The sequence below is a fragment of the Stenella coeruleoalba genome, assembly GCF_951394435.1.
Source record: "Stenella coeruleoalba genome assembly, chromosome: X".
In the NCBI taxonomy this organism is placed as follows: Eukaryota; Metazoa; Chordata; class Mammalia; order Artiodactyla; family Delphinidae; genus Stenella; species Stenella coeruleoalba.
In genome coordinates, this window is record NC_137152.1 from 23,246,621 (window position 1) to 23,270,130 (window position 23,510).

Here is a 23,510-nt window from a genome sequence, read left to right on the forward strand (position 1 = left end):
TCTTCCCGGACCGGGGCACGATCCCGTGTCCCCTGCATCGGCAGGCGGACTCTGAACCACTGCGCCACCAGGGAAACCCGCTTATTTATTTTATACATAGTATTTTGTATTTCTTAATCCCCTATCCTTCCCCTGCCCCTCCCCCTTCCCTCTTCCCACTGGTAACCACTAGTTTGTTCTCTATATCTGTGAGTCTGTCATATTTCCCTAGTTTGCTTTATTTTTGAAATTCTCCATATAAGTGGTATCATACAGCGTTTTTCTTCCTCTATCTCTTATTTCACTTAGCATAATACCCTCCAACTCCATCCATGTTGTTGCAAAATGGCAAAAGTTCGTTCTTTTTTTGTGGCTGACTAGTATTCCATTGTGTGTGTGTGTGTGTGTGTGTGTGTGCACGCGTGTGTGTGTATAAAGAAGATGTGGTATATACATCTTGGCAATTGTCAGTAATGTTGCTATGAACATTGGGGTGCGTGCATCTTTTCGAATTAGTGTTTTTTTCCTTTTTTAACAGTAATTTAAAGTTTATTCTGGCTATAATGCAGGTTATTCTGACTTTAAGGTAGCATACCTGGCATACTTCTGAGTCCGTTCCTGAGAAATTCTTTTGTACTTCTCTCTCTCTGTTTTATAGATCCATGCAGTCTATGGCACTAGGGGGGGTCATCTGGGTCTGGATCATATAGCAGTGAACAAATGGATGAAAGAACGTTAGAAACAATTAAAGGAGGAGACCACTGTGATCTTAGAATATTGAGACAAATGCTGCCATTAGTGTTAATGTCTGAATGATAAATTCTTGTTGCAAATGCAACCTTTGGTAGTTTGAAGGGGTAGTCTGTAGGAAAATGAATTGTCAAAAGGAATACACCACCTTGATATGGGTTTTCATTAGCTTCCATAATTGTGGCTTGCCAATGAAACATACTATCCCCAGCTGGACCTGCAGAGCAGTGTGCTGGAGGGTCACGGGCCAAATCACTAAGTTCCTTATTAATCCCTTTCAGCACCATAGTCTGTGCTTTTCCTCTGGCCCCTCACAGTCCTGGTGTGTGCTCAAAGATCCGGTCAAAACTCTTGATTATCCGGGCGGCTAGGAAGGAGTCTTTTCATCCTATCCTGGCTCTGCCAGACACAGGCACCTTCTTACTAAACAGAGAGGTTGGACTGGGAGGGTGGGGTCAGAGGCATGTAGACGAAGCTGGGGGGAAGGGTAGATGAGCGGTGGAAACCCTTAGACTCAGAGAACCATCGAGAACCTGAAGGAGACCATCCAACTTAGTGAGGGGGTGGGGTTGTTGTTTTTTGTTTGTTTGTTTGTTTCTTTTGGATACATACCCAGGAGTGGAATCGCTGGGTCATATGGTAGCTCTATTTTTAGTTTCTGGAGGAACCTCCATACTGTTTTCCACAGTGGCTACACCTATTTACATTCCCACCAATAGTGTACAGATCTCCACGTGCTTGCCAGCATTTGTTATTTCTGTTCTTTTTGATGATGGCCATTCTGATAGGTGTGAGGTAATACCTCATGGTAGTTTTAATTTGCATTTATCTGATGATTAATGATGTTGACCATCTTTTCATTTGCCTGTTGGCCACCTGTATGTCTTCTTTGGAAAAATGTCTATTTAGGTCTTCTGCCCATTTTTTCGATTGGGTTATTTGGGGTTTTTTTTAACTGTTGAGTTATATGAGCTGTTTATATATTTTGGATGTTAACCCCTTATTGAGCATATCATTTTCAAATATTTTCTCCCATTCCACAGGTTGTCTTTTCATTTTGTCAGTGGTTTCCTTTGCTGTGCAAAAGCTTTTAACTTTAATTATATTCCATTTGTTTGCTTCTGCTTTTATTTCCTTTGCTTTAGGAGACAGATCTAAAAAAATATTGCTATGATTTATGTCAAAGAGTGTTCCACCCATGTTATCTTCTAGGAGCATTATGGTTTCCACTCGTATATTTAGGTCTTCAATTGGTTTTGAGTATATTTTTGTATGTAATGTTAGAGAATGTTCTAATCTCATTCTTTGACGTGTAGCTGGACAGCTACACGTCAAAGAATGAGATTAGAACATAAACAGAATTTGGCGATACAACAAAAGGAAATATGCATTTACATTTGAGCCAGTAACTCCAATTTTTCAGAAATTAACCCCAAAGGCACATCCACAACAATGTAAAAATACTGCAATGTCCGTGAATATATTAATTGATAAAAACATGGTATATTCACAGAGTGGAGCACTATACTATGTAGCTATAAAAAAGAATGAGCATGATCTTTGTAAACTAGTATGGGGTGCTTCCAGGATAGTTATGGATATAGATATATAAAAGAATGTGTGAGTTTGGGGCTAATGTCAATGATACCAAGCCCAGTGCCTTCCCATCCTGGTATGAAGAGGCTTTGAGAGATGAGGAAGAGAGAGCCTGAGCCAGAGCTGCAGCCAGGGCTCATACTGCTACGCTGGCCAGTGGGTGTTCCAGGGCATGTCCCAAAGCTCCTCCAGTCCCTAGTGAAGGCTGAGCGGATACTTCACATTGTATTTAAAGAAAGCAGTCAGTCTTCCAACTAGTGGAGGACCAAGGTGTGGCTCATGGGAACACAACATATAATATATTTGTGTTCCTAGACAATATGCACAAATCGGAGATTTTTCTTTTTTCTATTTTTAAATGTTGTTCCTTTCAATTAAAGATGTGTTTAGCTTCAGAGTCTAAGTTTATTAATGACATGACTCACACATTTAGTGCAGCTTATCAGGTTGAGAAATAAGAATTTTGGTATTATGTAACACAAACTGGAAATCCTCGAATCATTTCTTGTCATTTGGAACATTGGAATATGGATTTTTTGTGAAAAAGGAAATTATTCCACAGTAAAGTCTGTGTGATCATGAGATACAGAAAAAAAAACAAGAGGTATTCACTTCTTGGTTTGTTTTATTCCTTTTAGTCTTTCTTTGTAAAATTGAAGTATATATACCTGGATTCGGTTAGCTTATTTAAGAATGTGGGAGAAGTGAAATCACGGTATTTTGCCTTCTTGCACACGTGCTCTTTTTTTTTAATTTATTAATTTTTAGCTGCGTTGGGTCTTGGTTGCTGCAAGGGCTTTCTTTAGTTGCGGTGAGTGGGTCTACTCTTCATTGTGGTGCGTGGGCTCCTCACTGCGGTGGCTTCTCGTTGCAGAGCACGGGCTCTAGGCACGTGGGCTTCAGTAGTTGTGGCACGTGGGCTTCAGCAGTTGTGGCTCGCGGGCTCTAGAGCACAGGCTCAGTAGCTGTGGCACACGGGCTTAGTTGCTCCGCGGTATGTGGGATCTTCCCGGACCAGGGCTCGAACCCGTGTCCCCTGCATTGGCAGGCGGATTCTTAACCACTGTGCCACCAGGGAAGCCCTGATCTTTAATTGTTCAAATATCAATTTAGCGTCTGCTCTTCAGAAGGCTTTTGGATGGTACTGGGGATGCTAAGAAACATAGACCCAACCCCTGCCTGTAGAATTCTAGAGTCTAAGAGCAGCATTCATAGAAAGCAGCTGGTGAACGAAGATCTAAAGGCCCAATAAAAATCAGGGGTAAGAAGTGGGGGTTGAGGGGTTCCTCATGAGGAGTCTAGTGTAAATGTCCTGATGCAAGGCACTTTGAGACTTTAGGACAATATAAAAGTCCTGCAGTGGGAGATAATTTTAAGTTAGGCCGTATGGTGAGCCAGCCAGTGAGGCTGTGGAAACACTGAACAGGGGTCAGACCCTCAGATGGTGGGTCTCAGAGTTGAGAGACTTAAGCCTGGAATGGAAAACTGCCCTTAACAGTTACTTTGAAATCATGAGTAAACCAGAGAGAAATCTCCACCCAGGGCAGGGATGGAACGTGCCCCGTGCTCCTGTCCCAGTGCAGGTGAACACAGTGCACAACCTAGGTGTTTTATGCACATCATCTCCAAGGAGTGTCTTTGAAATAAAGGTGACAGTAGTCTGAAACTGGAAACTCAGAAGCCAGTGGGCTGATACTCTTTGCTGGGGGACAAGGAGTCAGAGCCCATTCTATTAAAAGGGCATTCGCATTCAGTTTTTTTTTTTTTTTTTTGGTTGTAATTCCGCAAAGTCTACGGGAGGTGTACATTTTCGGTGACGGTAAAATTAATGACGATAGGGGTTGTTTAGATGAAAGGGCAGCTTGGAAGGAAGAAAGAGTTAGTCTTGGAAGCAAATTCTAGAATATTTGAATTTCATTCAGTTGGAAGGAAAATGTAATTTTCATATTTGATTTATTGGGGAAATTAAAGATTCTTTGTAAACAGCACTTTGGACTGATTTGGTGTTCCATGTCCTAGAATGCCACATATTCTGATATCTCCTGGATTTAAAAATTCCTTCAGGGTGGGTGGTATCGTCTGCAGCCAAAATAATCATAATCATGGTAAAAACAGACATTGTGTAAAGTCTCAATGTGGTCCAGGCGCTGTGCCAGGTGTTTTACATACATTACCTGCATGCCACTAGCCCTGCAAAATAGGGCTTAACAAAGCCACTTCACCTGAGGCTCACAGAGCTTGGTGATGGACCTGAGTTCACACAGCTAATAGGTCACATGGCTGGGACTGGACCTCTGGTCTGAATTTGTCCAGAGCTCGCGCCATTCCACTCCTCCCAGCCTGAGGCTGATCATGAGTCAGTTAATTCACTGTGGTCATATGAGGATCACCCTGACTTTTAACTTGGAATTCTTAGGAGAGTAGGACCTTGATGTAAGACAAGCAGCTTCAGGAAAGCAGAGAGTGGAGTTACAGGATTGATCATGTGTCAAGGTGAGGATCTGAATGTGGACTAAGGGTAGCACGCACAGCATAAAAGGAGGCCCCGGAAAAATCTCTGATGCTGTCATCCCCGGGAAGCTCTGGCCATAGATGTCAGGTTGATTTCAGCCTGGAAAGTCTCAGTGAGGTGAGGGTCTCTGTCTAATGGGGTTGGTCTCAGTTTTGCAGAGAGAGAGATAGAGACCTGAGCCCTAACAAGAATTCATGTGACGATGCTGAGTGTTATGAGGGGACCCCCAAAAGCAGAGGGGGCCAAATAGAATTCTGTACAGTTCTTAGCCCTGGGAGACCCAGAAGAGCTACTGCTGAGTCATCCCCTCATTCCACCAGAGTGATCTCAGGGAGGGAAGGGCCTCATCTAGCAGGATCAGACTCCAGTTCTGCAGAGGGGGACGTCTTGGCCATAACCAGAGTCAAGGTGAGGACCCTCAGTGCTAATGAGGGGGTCTCTCCCCCAAGGAGGGAGGCTCACAGGGTGGCGCCCGTCTTGTCAGGCAGAGATGGTCGGAGCAGCGCCCTGACTTCCCCCCACTAGGGCCTCGGGGAGGTGAGGGCTTGGTTCGGAGGCTGGAGGACCCAGGACCATAGAGGGAGGGGTCCCGGGCTCTGATAGACGGCACCAGCAGGACACAGGGACCGCTGACCCCTGAACAGTGGGCGTTCCCGCAGAGTCCCGCCCCTACCGTCAGCCCTCGGAGACCCCACGCAGCGCCGGATGCGGCTCCCCCGGATTTCCGCTTCGGAAGTGAGGAGCCTGACCGGGAGCCGCGGCGTTTGTTCGTCCGAGCGTGGGTTTTCGGGACTCGTCCGGAGCCACGGTGAGGACCTGAATGTAGCCTGAAGGGACCTTCCCTCCCCTCTCCCCACTTAACAAAGGTAACCCCCCCCGCCTCCCGCCCCTGCCTGCCATCAGCAGCGTGGGACCCTGATCTGACGTATATGCCAGAGGAGTTGCCGTCTGGAGGGCCTCAGAGAGTGGAGGGCCTTTGTCTAGAGGGGGCGGCTTCTTAGGCAAAGGGTGTAGTCTTGTCCCCAGCAGGTGAAAAGTGGGACCTTCAGAGCTGACGAGGGTCCCTCCTTCCGAAAGGCGTGACTGCACGGGGCCCCCTCCCGCCTTCACTCGCGCGATGGCCTAGAGTAATTCAGGCTGAGAGAACCCCTCATTTTTGCCTGGGGTGGGAAGTGGGGTTGGGGGCTAGGGGACGTTCGGGTAGAGAAAGGCCTTTATGGAAAGGGGGCAGGACTTCCCTGGCGGTCCAGTGGTTAAGACTCCTCGCTTCCACTGCAGCGGGCGCACCTTCGATCCCTGGTGGGGGAACAAAGATCCCACATGCCACATGGTGCGGCCAAAAAGAAAGGGCGGGGGCGTGGACCAAGGGGGTGTTCTGTACGCTAAGTGAAATAAGTCAGACAGAGAAAAACAAATACTGTATGATTTCACTTACATGTGGAAGCTGAAACACAAAACAAATGAACAAACAACAGAACAGAAACAGTTATGGATACAGAGAGCAAAAGTGGTTGGGGGAGGAGAGAAATTAGGTGAGGACAATTAAGAGATACAAACTACCAGTTACGAAGTAAATGCGTAAAGGGTGTGAAATGTAAAACAAGAGGTAGTTGGATGGATGGATGGATGGATGGGTGGATGGATAGATAGATAAGGCAACCCCATTAAGCTTAGGGAGGAGACTTGGCCCTAAAAGAAGCAGAGGTAGGACCATCAGTGTTAGTAAGCAGACCTCTCGTGAAAACAGGGAACTGCACAAATCAGCAGCCCTGCTCTCACACCTGGGAGTCCCCAGATAAGGTAGCCGGGATGTGGAGCCCCCGACTTCTCTTCTAGCTACTCAAGGAGGTGAGAGCTGCGGTCTGAGGCATGTAGATTCGGGTCAGTGGAGGGAGGAATCCCAAACCCTACCCGGACTGGACGCCAGAGTCCTGAATGAGGACTGAGGGAGCCACCAACTCCAGAACAGTGGGGTCGGAGAGTCCCACCCTTGCTGTTACCAGGCGTAGCCGAGCCCCAGATCAGCTTTGGCAGAATGAGGCTCACTCTGACTGTAAGCTCAGGTCCCAGGAAGATGAGGACCTTTTCTGACGGTCATGGGCTCACGTCAGCAGAGGGCAAAGTCCCAGGCAGGGTGCAGAGTCAAGGTGAAGATCCTGAGTGAGGAAATGGAGACTGCTCCATACACAGTGGAGAGAGCTGCATCTCATGCCGCCCCTGCCGTTAGCCCCGGGAGGCCCAGGGCAGAGCTGGCAGGCTCAGGTGCCCCCTAACTTCTGCCTGTGGGGTCTGAGGGAGATGAGGGCCTTGCTTTAAGGGCTGGCTTCCCGGTTCAGCAGAAGAAGGGGAGTCCCAGGCCATGATCGATGTCAAGGCACAAATTCTATGTGAGGAATGAGACAACCGACTCCCCCAGAACAGAGGAGACCCCACAAAGTGCCACCTCTGCCTTCACCCTGGGAAGCCAGGTTTAGAGCTCTCAGGCTGAATTGCCCTCTCAGTTCCTCCAAGGGTGGTCTCAGGGACGTCAGGGTTTGGGTCTAATGGGAGAGGCCTCATTCAACATAGGGAAGAAGCCTGGTTCCTAACGAGAGTCAAGGTGGTAACACCGAGTGAACGTGAGGGAGCCCCACCCAGAAAGAAGTGAACCACATAGAATCTCATCCCTACTCTCAGACCTGGGAGGGAGACTCAGGCATGGTGACCTGATGAATATCACTCACGTTTTCCCGGACCATGGCAGGGAGGTGAGGAACCTCCTTGATGGGAGTATGGGCTCAGGTGAGCAGCCAGAGGATTTCCAGGTAATGCCAGGAACCAAGGAGAGGACCCTGAGAATTGAGGGGACCACCTACACCACAATAGTGAGGGCCACAGAATCTCTTCCTGCCTGTCAGCATTGCAAGTCCACACACAGTTGTAGCTAGAGAGACAAGAAAATTTTCTTTCTAGCGGGTCTCGGGGAGTTGGGGGCCTTAGTGTGAGGGGATAGACGTCAAGTCAAGACACAGAGGATGTCCAAGTCCTGCTGTGCGTCAGGGTGAGGACACTGAGGGATGATGTAGATGCACACCCACCTAAAGCAGTGGGGGCCCACAAACTCCCACCCCCCTCAACCCTGGGAAACCCCAGGTAGAGGTAGCCTGATGTGTCACCCCTCACTTCGGGCCCCAGGGACCCAGGCAGATGTGGGCCTTGATCTGAGGCCAGAAGACTCAGGTGGGCTGAGGGAGGAGCGTAGATGCCGTCTGAGTGAGGGCGGAAGAGGCCAACGATGCCGCAACAGTGGGGTCCCGCGGAGTCCAGCCCCTGCTACCAACCCAGGGAGGGCATGGGCGGGGGTGACTGGCAGTGGCTCACCCTTTCTTTCATCTTGGGGATCTCAGGAAGGTGAGAATCTTAATGTAATGCAAGCGAACTCAGATCAGCGGAGGGAGGATTTCCGGGATTTGCCAGGACTCACGGAGAAGATGCTGAGGACTGTGGGGGGAAGTCCACCCCGTGCCAGCGGGGACCGCGCAGAGTCCCTCTCCACTGTCGTTCCTAGAGGCGCCCCCAGGCACAGATGTGAGGCACAAGTGCCCATCAGTTCCCCACTCGGAACTCACAGGGAAGTCAGCATCTTGGTGTGATGGGTCAGCAGAGGGAGGAACCATAGACCCTCCCCTGAGTGAGAAATGGGGACCGTGAGGGAGGACCACACGTTATAGGGCCTCAGCCTGCCTGCTGCAGCTTTCAGCCTCTGGAGACTAGGGGCGCTGTGGCCAGGTAAGGCCATCGTCACTTCCACTGTTCGGTCTCAGGGAGCTGTGGGCCGTACTGTGAGGAAATGTCCTCAAGTCAAGAGAGAAAGGAGCCCCCAGATCCTCCCAGGAGACCCAGTGGGGACTGTGATTGACGACTGAAGGTAGCACACCCCCCTTCCACCGAATCAAAGGCATAATAAAGAGTCCTGCCCAGGCCTCTGCTCAGACCTTGAAGGCCCGGAGCATGGTTGTCAGGCGGAGGCTCCTCATTTCTTTGTATCATTTCTAAGGGAGACGAGATCCTTCGTCTGAAGGTGCCGCACCAGGGGCAGCAGGAGGGGTCCCAGACCCTTGGTATCGACAAGATGAGGACGCTGAATGGTTGAGGACCAACAAGTTCAGGACAGAGCAGCTCCCACAGAAGTGTCAGCGCTGTGCACCCCGACAGTGTCCATGACTCAGTTCCTTCTCGTGGGCCCCAGGGAGCTTTGAGGTGTCACCTTTAGAGCAGCACAGGAAAGAGGTCCCGGCCCTACCAAGAGTCGATGTGACAATCCTGTTTGTGAACGAAAGGGACCCTTGGAACCCAGAGAGGGCCTACCCTACCAGGATCTGTGGTCACCGCCGTCAGCCACAGGCAGGGCTGGCAGGCTGTAGCCTGAGGCTCACTCACTCTCGCTTCTTACCCTGGGTTCTCAGGGGACAGGCTGACCTAGAACAAGAGCCTAGTGGTTCCTAGAGCAGTGCCCTCAAGGAAACGTGCAGAGCGGCCTTCTTCAAGTCAGGGTGGGACCTCCCTGCTGAAGGTGCTCACACCCTCTCACCTTCCCTCCTCCAGGTTCCAGCATCACCTGCTCTCCTGCCCACTCCCCCGCTTGCTGTCCCTGCCCATAGTCATGCCTCGGGGCCAGAAGAGTAAGCTCCGTGCCCGTGAGAAGCGCCACCAGGCCCGGAGGGAGACCCAGAATCTCGGGGGTGCTCAGGCCACTGCAGCACAGAGAGAAGAGTCGCCCTCGTGCTCCTCTTCTCTTTCTCGGGGTACTCCCCCGAGCTCCCCTGCTGCTGGCACTCGCCAGGAGCCTCAGGGAGCCCCAGCCACTAGCTCTCGTGCTGCAGGGGTTTCAGGCCCAGGATCTGATGTGCGTGCCAAGGGCCCGGTTCAGGCAAGGAAAAGTTCCTCCCGCGCCTCAGCCTCCAGTGAGAGCTTTCAGAGAGATCCTCTGATCAAGAAGGTGGGAATGTTGATAGAATTCCTGCTGGAGAAGTATACAATGGAAGAGCCCATTATAAAGGCAGACTTGCTGAAGCTTGTGAACAAAAGGTACAAGGGGAAGTTCCCTGAGATCCTCAGGAGAGCTGCTGAGTGCGTTCAGCTGATCTTTGGTCTTGAGTTGAAGGAAGTCAAGCCGGGTGGTGATTCCTATACCCTTGTCAGCAAGCTACATGTCAGCGATGATGGGCGTCAGAGCAGTGGCGGGCGGTTTCAGAAGAATGGGCTTCTGATGCTTCTCCTCGGTGTGATCTTCTTGCGTGGCGACCGCGCCTCTGAGGAGGAGATCTGGAAATACCTGAATGTTTTGGGTGTTTATGTTGGAAGGTGTCACATAATCTTTGGGGAGCCCAGGAAGCTTATCACAGAAGATCTGGTGCAGGAAAAGTACCTGGTGTGTCGTCAGGTGTGCGACAGCGATCCCCCGCGCTATGAGTTCCTGTGGGGCCGGAGAGCCCGCGCTGAAACCACCAAGATGGAAGTCCTGGAGTTTGTGGCCAGGATCACTGGTACCGTCCCCAGTGCCTTTCCAGCCCATTATGAAAAGGCTTTGAGAGATGAGGAAGAGAGAGCCCAAGCCCGAGCCCGAGCCCGAGCTGCAGCCAGGGCTGGTACTCGAGTCAAGGCCAGTGCGCCTTCCAAGGTCATGTCTAGCAGTTCCTCCCACCCTTAGTGAGGTCTGAGGCAGCTTCTTCACTTTGTGTTTGACCAACGCTGCCAACCTTTTCAGTAGTGAGAGGCTAAGCTGGGGCTGGAAAGATCATAATATATATCTTCTTTGTGTTCCTGTTTTACACTAGTATCTTTCAAATGTTGTTTCTTTCACTAGAATGTTTCTTTAGATTCAGAATCCAAGTTTATAAATGACATGGATCACATATTTGTTGTTGTTTATCAGGTTTAAGCGTAAGAGTTTAGGTACTGTGTAGTACGATGTGAAAACTCCTTGCATCTTTCTGGGGTTGGGGTTCTGGACTGAGATAATATGGCATTGGAATAGGAATTTTCTTGGAAATGTGAAAGAATGCTGTGGTTTTAAAATGAAAAGCAAAGTAAAGTTTAGTCAAATTTTGGTTTGTCTTATTCACCTTTGTCTTTCTCTTTGTAAAATTCAAAGATATACACCTAGATGTCCTTAGCTTATTCAAGAATGCCGACAAAATTAAATAGTAATAAGTTACATTCCTCACTCAGTGCCTCATTGATTCCCATCTGTAATTGAGCATCTGCTCTTTGGAAGGTTCTGTGCTGGTAGTGATGATGCTAAGATAAAAAAGACCCTGCACCTGCCTGTAGATGTTGAGAGTATAAGAGCAGCTATTATATAAGGAAGGTGGTGTGATGAAAAAACCCAGTGAGGATGGTGGGGAGAGAGTCCAGATGAGAGCAGTGAAGTATAAATTCTCTTAGCCAGAACACTTTGAGGTTTAGGTTATTTTGCAAATTCCTCCTTGGGAGGTAATTTTAAGTTGGCTGCGTGGTGGGCTAGATGAGGCTGTGATAATGGTGAGCAGGGGTCCAGTGCTTTTGCCCCGGTGCAGGTGAACACGGTGCACAAACAAACCAGGTGTTTTATGCATATTGTCTCCTTTGTGGTGGGATGCTGAGAAGCCCCTGTGCTGGCACTCTGTGCCCTGGGTTGGAGGAGCCCCAGCCCGCTCCATTAATTAGTTACCGGGTTTTTTTAATTGGAGTATAATTGCTTTACAATGTTGTGTTTCTGCTGTGCAACGAAGTGAATCATCTACACGTATACATATATCCCCTCCCTGCTGGACTTCCCCCCACCCATCTAGGTGGTCACAGAGCACCAAGCTGAGCTCCCTGTGCTGTACAGCAGGTTCCCACTAGCTGTCTATTTGACACATGGTAGTGTACATAGGTCAATCCTAATCTCCCAATTCATGCCACCCCGCCTTCCCCCGTGTCCACATGTCCGTTCTCTATGTCTGCGTCTCTGTTCCTGCCCTGCAAAGATGTTCAACTGTACCAGTTATCTAGATTCCACATATATGCGTTAATATATGAGATTTGTTTGTCTTGAGTGTAATCTGGCAGAACTCCTAAATGGGCCCAGATTTTGGTGGTGATGAAACACATGAAAATCGGTTGGGGGGACGGGTTTGGGAGGCAGGGGAATTATTGGTCCTTGACACAAATTCTATAAGGTTTGATTTGCATCCTGGTGGAACCCCTGCCTCCACAAATGAAACAACATATTCTCTGATAGGGAAAATGTACTCAGGGTTACTTGCTAAGGAGCACTTTGGTTAATTCAGCTTTCTTTGTCCTAGAGGCCCGCATAGTCTCTGACATCTCCTGGATAAAATGAAAAATTCCTAGAGATGAGGGTATCTCTAGGACAGAGAAGACCAGTCTCTTCTGGTATGAAAATAAGCATCATATTAACTGCCATGCATGAAAGACCCAGACATCGCCAGCCACTGTGCCAGGTGCTTTACATATATCACATATGTTCCGACAGTTCTATAAGATGAGGCTTATCAAACCCACTTGGCAGACAAAGAACTTGCAGTATTCTCCGGACTGGTAAAGTGACAGAACCGGGAGTACAGCCCGGTCTGAATTCCTCCAGAGCCCATACTGTTCCACTCCTCCCAGCCTGAGGCAGCCCTTCTGTCTCTTAATCCATTTCTCCTCTCACTGCTCCGTGACGTCTCTCAGGCAATAAGAAAGAGGAACTTGTAGCCAAAATATTAAAAGCAGGCCTAAAGAAGGAAGGTGAACATGAGAATCAGACACCATTTGGGGATTGTCTGTGGGCTTCGTTTACCTAGGATCCTCCTGCCCCTCGCCCCAGGCTTCCCTGAGAGCTGATTGCCCCGGTCCCGGCACGGGGGTCCAGTCCCAGCACTTTGTGGCATCACAGCGCCCTGCCCCTGGGTCTTCCCCAGTGTGCCCTCGTGTCCAGACTGGAAGCTGACCTGCTGGCCAGCTCTTCTCTGCATCTTCCTCTGGAGGCTGCACTCAGCTCCCGGAGGAACGGACAGCCCATATGCCCTGCCCTCCCCTGACTCGGAGCATCCCGACTCCCCGCAGATCCCGTTCGTCACCATGGACCCCTGGGACAGCAGCTGCCCTTTCCATGTATCTGTTCACTTCAGACAGTGACGTTTACACACCTCCTCATCCCCACTGGGTGCCTCCACCACATTCTCAGTGTTTGCAAGCCTGCTGGTGACGAGACTCTGATTTGGTATGGACTCTACAGGGCCTTGGCTTATAACCCCAAGGCTAGGGAGGCCTTGTTTGAAACAACGTGATATTTGCAGTAGGATTTTAATGAAGTGTCTTCTTTGAATCTGGCCACTGAATCCATACACTGATGAGTGAACTTAATTAAGGGGTCCAAAAGCAAAGCCTTCTTCCTAAGTGGTAAAGGAGGAGGGACCAAGGAAATCACTGTGTAAACAAACATCTGCTGAGGCTGAATTCCTAAAAACCCATCTTGGAGTCCTTCTCGGAGGTGGAAAATGGTTCTTTGTCAGACATGCTAGCTTTGAATAACAAGGAAAAGTAATTCACCATCCTCCCAGTAATCCTTGTCTGTATCGGTCCCAGGGGAGATGCTGTTTGTTCAATATGCTTAATGGCACCTGTTCGGGTGTTCAGGTATGTCAGTCAGGTGATGGGTGGCTATGATTTTGACCATGCAACCAAAAGTTAGGAGAAAATTCCCAGCCTACTGAGATTTCACAGGTTATTGCAATTGGCAATGCGGAAAGGTACTGGTGAAAGCCCTCTCTGCTGAGATGTACAGGGTACTTTTGGAAATTAGATGGAATCCTGTATTTGAAAACATGTCTTACATAGTATGCACAAGAAAAACTTGGTGAATTTCAAGGTAAATTTGGCCTTCTCAGAAACTCCTCCAACTAACTAAGAGGGTTGTTGTCATAAGCAATTGCAGTAGTTGCTCTTTATTGAGCACACACTATACACCAGTTTATGGGAGACTGCAAACCTCATCCACATCCTGTCTTGCTCTCCTTGGGTTCCTGGGGAGACTATATTCCCAGTCCACTTGTAATTAGGAAGGGTCACCTCCAGACCAAGGCACGAGGGAGTCAGTATGGCACCTCTGTGCTTTCTCTTCCATTCAGCAGCAAACAGAGAGAGCCCGTGTTGAGGTGTGGAGCCACGCGACGTACATAGCCGGGATCTCGGAGTCATCTGTGAGCGGTGAGCCTCTGCCAACCTTCATCAGATTTTATGTGCACAAGAAACAGACTTTTGTTGTGTTAAGTCATTCAGATATCAGGTCTTCTCTGTTGCATCAGTTAGCAGTTACTTAATCCGAGTGATACACAACTACTATTTCTACTCTTAGGCTCATTTAAATGTTTTAATGACAGAGCTAATCATAGCATATATATTCTTCTTATAAAAACTTCTTACACACATAAATCACAATCTCCCGCCTTACAACATTGCTCGAAAATTCAGCCCCCTTTTCAAAAGTAACCACAATTAACTGTCTGGTGTGTGTCATTCTAAAGCTGATTTGAGGCTTCTTTGTACATAGATGTGCTACAAAAATATGTTGAATTTTTAACACACAGGGGCCACAGTGTACATATTGTTCTGTGACTTGCTCTTGTAACTTAATGGAAGTGATTGCAAGATCTTTCTGTGACAGCACTTATAAGACCCACCTCACATTTTAAAACTGTCATCACCATTAGAAAGGGTCCCAGCCAGCCCTCTGGTCCTAAGCTACAGCGTGAAGTAGAGCCCCTCAGCCAACCTGTAGATCTATGAGAACAAACAGTTGTTGTGTTAGGATGCTACGTTTTGTGGCTCTTCATTGGGCAGTGGAAGTTTACTAATAAGTACATTAAGGGCTAGCAGTTCATATTTTAATTTTTTATGTTCTTTGTCTTCCACAGGGAACACATACTATTCCTAAAAATATTTTTAAGGTTAAGAAAAATAAACTTCAAAAGGCATGGGAAATTCTAATTACAGATGTTAGGGAAGCCTTTAAAATGGGAAAAATAAGCAAATAATTTACAAAAGAAGAGTGAAGTGACGCATGATTATTTCTCCTACAGAATGAAAACAAAAAGATTACCTATAGACTATTCTCTCTCCAGCTGGTGGATTGATAAAGAGAAATTTTATATCAGAGGATAAGTTCCTGATAGTTCATGAGTTTCAACATAGTTCTGGAGCACGTTTATCTCGCACCATCTAGAAAGGCGATATGTAGTACGTAAGAGCGTGAGATTCTGGAACCAGACACCTGGTCTTTCAATCCCAGCGCTACCATTTACTAGTTGTGTAATCTTGGGTAAATTCCGTAACCTCTTTGTGCCTCTTTTCTTATCTGTAAAATTGTGATGATAATAATACCTAACTATAAGATTATTTTGTGAATTAAGTGTAGGGCATTCAGCACGGTGCCCACGAATTCATAAGCGTTATATATGTGTTAACTATTATTTTATTATCAAAGCATTTTGCTGAGTTTTCATTGAAGGATTAATTGACATTTAATACAGGAAGAATATGGGCCCTATAGATAACCTTGACACTTAAAAACTACAATGTAGAAATACTAACCTCTGAGAGGGAATCTGTCACCTCTGTAGTCCCTAAAGCACTATCGGATGATTTCCATTAATATTAATTAGGTCAATAAAAAGTATTAATGTTTAAATACAAGCCATGGTTATCAGAAAAATTTATTAGCCTTAATACTTCACTCCCCATTTGTATAGGATAAATGAGGTAACTCAAAAGAGAGAGATTTTATGTTTTATCATTAGTAAATAGCTAAGCAGTGAAGAACTGAGGAACTCAGCTTTGACCACATCTTGGACTAAGTGAGATTTAAGGATTGTTTGGTATCCAAGGATACCTCTTAATGTAATTTCTATAAATCTGAGAAGAAAAGAGATTGTGATGATCTCATTTGAGAGTAATATGTGGAAGAAGGACCAGAATACATTGGAAATGCTGCCTAATCAAAGCATTGTTTTCATGTATATTTTATAGTTTTTAAGTGATTTTTTTAGCTTAATGTTTTGTAGCTGGAACATTTTATGTCATAATTACTAGTCTCATCAGAGATTTCATTTTTATTTATACAGATATGTGGAATCTATGATTAGATGTGTGCATTTAGGCCAGTTGGACCTCCTTTATTTTACATCAATGTACTTTTGGAATTTGGAATTCTCCTTTTTCAAGTATAATGCATGTATATCTGGCACAGCTTCCTGCTTGACTCTATTGTTGTGCCTTATGTAAAATGACATTTAGTTTGCTTCTCATTGATTAGAATCAATAACATAAGTCATAATTATGTCCTGGAATAATATGCATTTCTAGTCTGGCTGCACTGTAGGTGGTGGGATATGGCCTGGGAAGCTAATCATCCTTTATCATTTCTTTCCACTTGTGAAAGGGCACCCAGAACGCTAAACAATCAACTTCATAACTAAATATATAGGATAAAGTTGTTTATAAATTGGGGTCTCTTGTACTAAGGGGAAATATTGAGACCACTCTTTTTGCAAAACATAAATGGAGAACTAAGGCAAAGATAATTCAATCAGAATTTATGTCATCACCTCAAGATTTCAAGCCAAACCACAAGACTAGTACACTGTAATGTGTATATGTGTTGTGATGTCAATGTCCAATTCAAGTTAACTCTACATTTTATTGATCTGATGAGCACATTTGTTTGCTAAAGCCAAAAGACAATGCAGGTTCCCTGTCAGACTGTTATGATTGAGAGACCCCCTAAATTGTTTGGACTTATTGGCTTAATTATTCCACATTTGGGAATCCATGGAAGGGTCTCTGTTCTGGAACACTGATGCATGTGAGACTGTTGTGACTGTTCTCTCCTTTGCAAAATATTCTGCTGCCTTGGCTTCTGTATTAGTCAAGATAAACTAGGTTATGTTAGAGTGTCAAATTAATCCTGAAATCTCAGTGTTTTACCACAACAAAGGTTTATTTCTCAACCACACTACATGTTCAATGGGTATGGGGGAGGGAGGGGCATTTGGGGGTTTTCTCTGGGGCTTACCTATTCACTGAGGCAGGGGAGAGTGGACAGAGAGTCTCTAAAGGGCTCTTCTCTGATTCAGCCAAACCCATCACTTCTTCTCCCATTTCATTGGCTGAAACCAGTCATAAATCCTCGGTTAGCCTCAAGGGGTCTGAAAAATGGAGCTCTCCATGTGCCTGAGAAGAAGGAATATAGAATTGGGTTTGGCGAGCACAGCACTGTCTGCTGCAGTTTTTAAGACACTGCCCTGTCCTGGTTCTTCTACCTCTCAACCTGTTTTTTCTCTCCCTCCTCAATGGACTTCTTTTCCGTCACCCCTTGGGGAACTGGTGCTCCCCAAGTTACCATATCCGGTCCACTATTTTTTTTCTCCCCACAACTATCCCCAGGTACCTTCATCCACTCCTCCAGTTCTAACTGCAAACTATCTGCTGCTAACTTCCAGATCTATTATCCCAAGCCCTGACCTACCCACAAAGCTTTAAACATAAATCCAACGATGACTGATTCAAGGATATCTCAAACTCAATGTGAAAAAAGATGAACACATTATTTTTTTTCCCAACCTCATTCGTCCTCTTCCTGTATTCTTTGTCCCAGTTAGTGGCAGCGTCGTATTTCCAAGTCTAGATTCCTCCCTATCATTCCCACCTCTTAATTTTGTACGCCATCTTAGCTAGGCTGTGCTGCACAGTTGTTTAGTCAGTTATCAATCTAGATGTCCACTGTAAGGTATTTTTTAGATGTGATTAATAGTTACATCTGTAGGCTTTGAGTAAAGCAGATTACCACCCATAGTGTGACTGGGCCTCGTGCAATCAGTTCAGGGCCCCAAGAACAAGGACTGAGGCTTCCTGAAGGAATTCAGCCTCAAGACTGCAACACAGGGACTTCCCTGGTGGTCCAGTGGCTAAGACTCCGTGCTCCCAATTCCGGGGGCCCCGGTTCGATCCCTGGTCAGGGAACTAGATCCCACATACATGCTGCAACTAAGAGTTCCCATGCCGCGGCTAAAGATCCCGCATGCCACAACGAGGACCCGGCGCAGCCAAAATAAATATGTAAGTATTAAAAAAAAAAAAAAAAAGACTGCAACACAGAAACCCTGCCTGAGTTTCCAGTATGCCTGCCCTGCTATACAGACCTTGGACTCAAGAGTGTAACATCTGAGTTTCTAACCTACTGGCTTGCTCTATGAATTTCAGACTTGCCATATATATATGTATATATGATCTCTTATTGGTCTGTTTCTTTGAAGAACCCTAACTAATATACCACCATACACAAATGGAAGAGTCCCGCCAAATATACTTCCTAAACACTTCTTCATCCTCTCTGTCCCTATTTACCAATGCTCTTATTCAGAGCTCTGCGGTTTCCATCCTAGTTAATTGAACTTACAACTCTGATATTGACCAGCATCAATATCTTGAAATTACTTATTTCTTTTCCTGATAGTCATAGTTCTTTGTCCCCTTACTTATTGTTAAACTTTGTTTCTCACAATTCTAGCAGTTCCTTCCTGTGTGCTACTTCTAGGTGATCAGCAAATCTGATTTTTTAGATATCCAGATTTTTTTAGAAGCATATCAAATTAAAATCAAGAGTTTACTTGTGAATCACCTGAATGGTTGTCCTGTGAGTCGAGTGCATTTGTTTTTATACAGGGACACTGGCTGCTCAAAGACCTTGCCTAATTACCTGATCTACTGTAATAGTCCAGCTAGAACCTTGAGACAAATAGAATGCTATTACATTTACTCTTGACCATGCCACGAAATTTTTTAAGTTTATTTTTAACCAGGTGGCCAAGTTACATTAAAATTAGTGGTCTACACTGATCTATCAATTCCTTCACTTTTACTTCTCAACACATCTGTCCATCTTTCTTACTTCTTCACTGAAACTCCTTTCACTACCACCACTAGGGATCTCCTGGGTGATAAATTCATTGGGTACTTTAAAATATAATGTTTATTTTTTCAGCTTTATTAAGGTATAATTGACACATAAGAATTGTATATATTTAAGGTGTACGATGTTTTGTTATATGTAAAATGTCAAAACACTGTGAAATAATCATTACAATCAATCTAATTAACACACTCACCACCTCACATAGCTACTATTTTCTATTTTTAATAAAAGTGATATATGTCCACTACGGTACATATGAAATTTTTAAAAAGTTTAATACAGAAATTGAACTATCACCTATAATTCCATCACCTAAAGATAACAATTAACTACTAACAGTTCAGTTGAATCATTATTAATAATTTGATGCATTTTCTTTCAGAAATACATACATTTATGACAATAATATATATTATAGAATTGCAATAAAGTACCTGCCATAAAACAGATAGGTCTCTTTCTTTTTAAAATAATACTTTGCAAATATATTACCATGTATTATTCTTCTAATATAAGTGATTACTCTGTACATTGATTTGTGCATTTAAAAATTTTTTTTATTTATTTATTTGGCTGTGCCCGGTGTTGGTTGTGGCATGCGGGATCTTCATTGCAGCATGCAGGATCTTTAGTTGCAGCATATGGGTTCTTAGTTGTGGCATGTGGAATCTAGTTCCCTGACCAGGGATTGAACCCAGGCCCCCTGCATTGGGAGTGCAGAGTCTTAGCCAAGGGACCACCAGAGAAGTCCCTGATTTGTGCATTTTATATATAACTTTATGAGTGCAACCATTTCTCTAACTTAAAATTTTTATACAAATTAGAGTCTGTTTTATTGATATGTCTATTGTGACACCAATATAATACTGTTTTAATATTAAACACTTAAAATACATTTCAAAATGCAGCAGCTATTTGCTATATTTATTCTTTCAATTGGCTTTTAAAATTTCTTTGCCAAATTCGAACTGAAAATTCACTTGGATTTAGAGTAGGTTTAAGTTAATCCTACATGTTTTAAAAATGACTTCTTTATGCTATTTAGTCTTTTTAACTCCAAGCACATTTTGATCTTTATCCTACTTTAGAGCATTTAACATGGTTGGCTACCCTTTTGTGCTTGAAATACTCTTCCAGGTTGCTTTTGGAATTCTACTCACCATCAGTTTTACTCTCATCTTTCTGATCTTTCTTCTTATTCTTCTTGTGGTCTTCCATTTTGGGGTCTCATGCTTAAGTATTAATGTCTTTGTCTCTCCTCTGCTTTCATCGTATAAACACTCCTGGAAGACCTCATTCTTTCCCATGGCTTCAAGCACTGTCTGGATGCTGATATCTCTCAATTCAAAATTTCCAGACTTTCTAGACCTCACGTCTTATGAGACCAGTCCTGTAGTACAGGGATCTTGGTTGCTTAAATGCCTCACATAATTATCTCCTCAACTGTGATGTTCTGGCAGAATCCTATAAGACACATCCACTTAGATGTCTGTCAGGTACTTAAAATGAAATCTGTCACAAATCTAGACTCATAATTTTATCTTCACCAACCTGCTCCTCCTCTTTCCTTTCCCCTAGGAGAATCCCACCACGATACTATCAGTTACCCATTCCAGAAAGCTGGGAATCACCATTAATCCCCTACATCTCCCTCAGACATTTTAGTCTTTTACTGAGATCTAGCATATCTATATATGTCTTAGTAATCTATCACCAAAATAATGCTGTGTAATAAACCACTCCAAAATGTATTGGCATCCAACAATAAACATATTCTCAAAATCACAGGTGTGTGGGGTTTGTGGACAACTCTGCTTCAGGCTGTGGTCTGTAGATTTGGTGTAGATCTACCCCACATGTGTTCATTCTGAGGGCCAGGATGAAGTAACAGCAACTTCCCAGGGTTTAGTTTTTCTCATGGCAGATCACTGGAGCCCAAGAGGACCAAGCCAAATACAGCAAGTACATGCCAAGGTTCTGCTCACATTATATCCACTAACATTATATTGGCCAAAGCAAGTCACATGTCAAGCTTAATGTCAGTGGCATCAAAGTACACACTGCCCAACATGAAGCCATAGGATAGGTGTATATATGTAATTATTTCAGGGAAGTGAAGAACTGAGACCAATTATTCAACCTATCACAGCCTGATAATATTACTCAAATTTACCCCATCCTCCACATTCCACTGCTACTGCCTTAATTTGTATCTCTTAATTTCTCCCCCACGTTAGTGAATAACCTCAACTATTGTCTGTGATTCCATCCTTGCCCCCATTGAACGCATCTTTCACACACACAGTAGAGTCATCTTTATACAACACAAGTTAGATTGTGACTCTTATGCTTAACATCACTAACTGTGAATCAGGACAATGTATATGTTCCTTTTCATGTCATATAAGACCACTCTTGTCCTGGCCCTAGCCTCCTTTCCACAACTATGAACCCACCAGCACCATCTAGTCTTAATGAAATATTTGCCATTCACTAAACAAATTCGAGAAAGAATTCTGCACTTGGAAGATCATACTGCCAGTGCCTCAAAATGTCTGACATACAGTTGATGCCAAAAATAAATGTTTGGTAAAATAATAATTGTAAAAGACCTTAGTCCTGGCAACATAATTTTCTCACTCACTAGACTTTGCTAGCCTAATTAATTAATTAATTTAAGTAACAAACTGTTTGACCAGCTTTGCCTCTGAGCTCTTTCTGAAACCCTGACAAAATATCATTTTTTCTTATGTGGCCTTTCCTGTCTGTATGTCGTAGCTCTTCTCGTGTAGTTTTTATCTTATTTCTAATATTTTGCGTCATTTATACTCGGGTTATGATCCTGAAAATTTCATCCCAGGTGACCTGTTAAATTAGAACAAACTCAAAGGGAATGAAAATGGATGTTTCTATCATCACATAATAATGAACATACATACCTTTTGGAAGGAAAAAGGTTTAAAAACCCCAAAACAACTTTGGGAGCCAACTATACATTAGGAAATTTATGGAGATGGAAGTGAAACAGTACAATGTATATCTGTGGTTTAGCATGGTAGAGTGGAAAGAACATCAGTTTTGGAGACAGTCTGGCATCTGCATACCAGCTTTGACACTTTCATTCATTTAATAAATAGTTTGGAGTACCTACTACATGCCAGTCGATATACTAGTGGATACCAAGGTGAACAAAACATACTCTTATAGTACAATGGGAAAGTTGAGTATGCTAGAAATTATTATTTGCCAGTATTCGTTTTCTCTACTTTGTGCAAATAGGAAAATTTCACTTCCCTTCTCCCTTTAAAGTTGGATTTTGCCCTGTGACTTGCTTTGTTTAGATGAAATATGGATATATGTCACTTACATGAAGAGGCAATTAGTTGCCAGTACTCAACTCTCAAGCCATAACTTCCCCCAGTGTGGCAATCATGGAAATATTAATACATATTGAGAAAGCAACACCATAAGTTATTGGAACTACTGTCAGCATGAATCCATCAGTAATGCCCATGAGCAGGACCTTCCTGCTGCTCTGCTTTGAATACACAGTGTGAGAAAAAAATTCTGTTTAAAGCCTCTAATATTTGGGGAATATTTGTTACAACACTGTAACTTATACTAACCTGACAGATACAATAAATATAGAACAATTAATAAGTAGATGCATATAATAAAGGGGGGACTCAGGGTGCCATCGAAGTTAATGACAGAAGAATGATCATTGTATAGTGGTTAAAGATGACTTTCCTGAAGAAATGATATTAGACTCTGGGATGGATGAAATAATAGTTAACCAAGTAGAGAATGTTAAATGGAGAAATAGTGCCTGTCTTCTAGGGCTAAGGATTAAAATGATCTAACATATTAACTATGCTGAGCAATTGGCCTATAGCAAAAGCTTAATAAATACTAGTTTCCTTTTCTCATAGTCTCCTAATTGGCTTCTGCCAAAATATTCCTTTGACATTCACTGGACGCGTTCTAGGCTTCTGTCCATCCTTCTTAGTCTCTTCCAGCAGCCACCTTAGCTTTGGATCAGAAGATAATGCCATGTCCTTTCAGTGACTACAGGAAAATAATTCACTTCTACCATAGCTGAAAACTGACCTTAACTAATTTTAAACTGATCATTTTTAAGACCTTCTAGACAGACTGTCAAAGAACAGTCTCCTCGAATCACGGCAGGCACTTGAAACCCAATATGTCAGAACAACTTCGAGGCTCTCCCCCAAACCAGAGTCTCTTTCAAGGCTCATTTCAGTAAATGGCCCTAGTATCTACCCTGTTGCTAATATCAGAAACCTAAGCATCATTCCTCTTCTTCATTACCCTTCTAAACTATAACCAAGAATCAAGATCTGTTGATTCTACTGTTAAATATTAGTTTAAAAATCTTCCTAGTTGTCTTAATTTTCAATAAACTCTCCTCACCATCATCTCTCTTTGATTGCTTCCTTTGCCTTCTAACTACTGATTTCCCTGCATTTGCTTTTATGCACCTTTTCCAATCTTTTCTTCCTCAAGTTTTAAGACCTGTAGTACCTTTTGGATTCAGTTTTGAGCTTCGTTTTCATGAATTTTAAATGGTACTTTAGATGGATCTTGAGATATTTTCCAGTTATCCCATTCTGATTTGTGCCCTAACAGGTTGTATTCTCGGGGTTACTATAGGAATCTTCCAGAGTCCTA

The 23,510-nt window shown here is 44.3% G+C and overlaps 2 protein-coding genes and 1 pseudogene across 11 annotated transcripts in view; 2 read left to right on the top strand and 1 right to left on the bottom strand.

The window, feature by feature from the left end:
- Positions 1-23,510, top strand: part of DMD (dystrophin) — a 2,843,071-nt gene that overhangs the window by 22,283 nt on the left and 2,797,278 nt on the right. Inside the window, exon 1 of one of the 9 annotated variants that reach the window (XM_079909738.1) lies at positions 5,644-5,703. The exons of the other annotated variants lie outside the window; for them this stretch is intronic. The gene's annotated coding sequence lies outside the window, so the exon portion shown is untranslated. Of the gene's footprint in view, positions 1-5,643; positions 5,704-23,510 lie in introns of those variants that run through there. 9 annotated transcript variants of the gene reach the window in all.
- Positions 460-1,156, bottom strand: LOC307179950 (ubiquitin-conjugating enzyme E2 D3-like; annotated as a pseudogene). Its single transcript has one exon. The product of its transcript is annotated as a ubiquitin-conjugating enzyme E2 D3-like (transcript).
- LOC307179911 (melanoma-associated antigen B1-like) lies at positions 5,040-10,900 on the top strand. Its single transcript, XM_079909743.1, has 2 exons — positions 5,040-5,645; positions 9,422-10,900. The coding sequence occupies exon 2, from the start codon at positions 9,480-9,482 to the stop codon at positions 10,524-10,526; it is 1,047 nt and encodes a 348-aa protein (XP_079765869.1). The 5' UTR covers positions 5,040-5,645; positions 9,422-9,479; the 3' UTR covers positions 10,527-10,900.

What these genes read in the sequence shown, in the direction of transcription:
- LOC307179911 (XM_079909743.1), top strand. Translation starts at nt 9,480, where the DNA reads ATGCCTCGGGGCCAGAAGAGTAAGCTCCGTGCCCGTGAGAAGCGCCAC.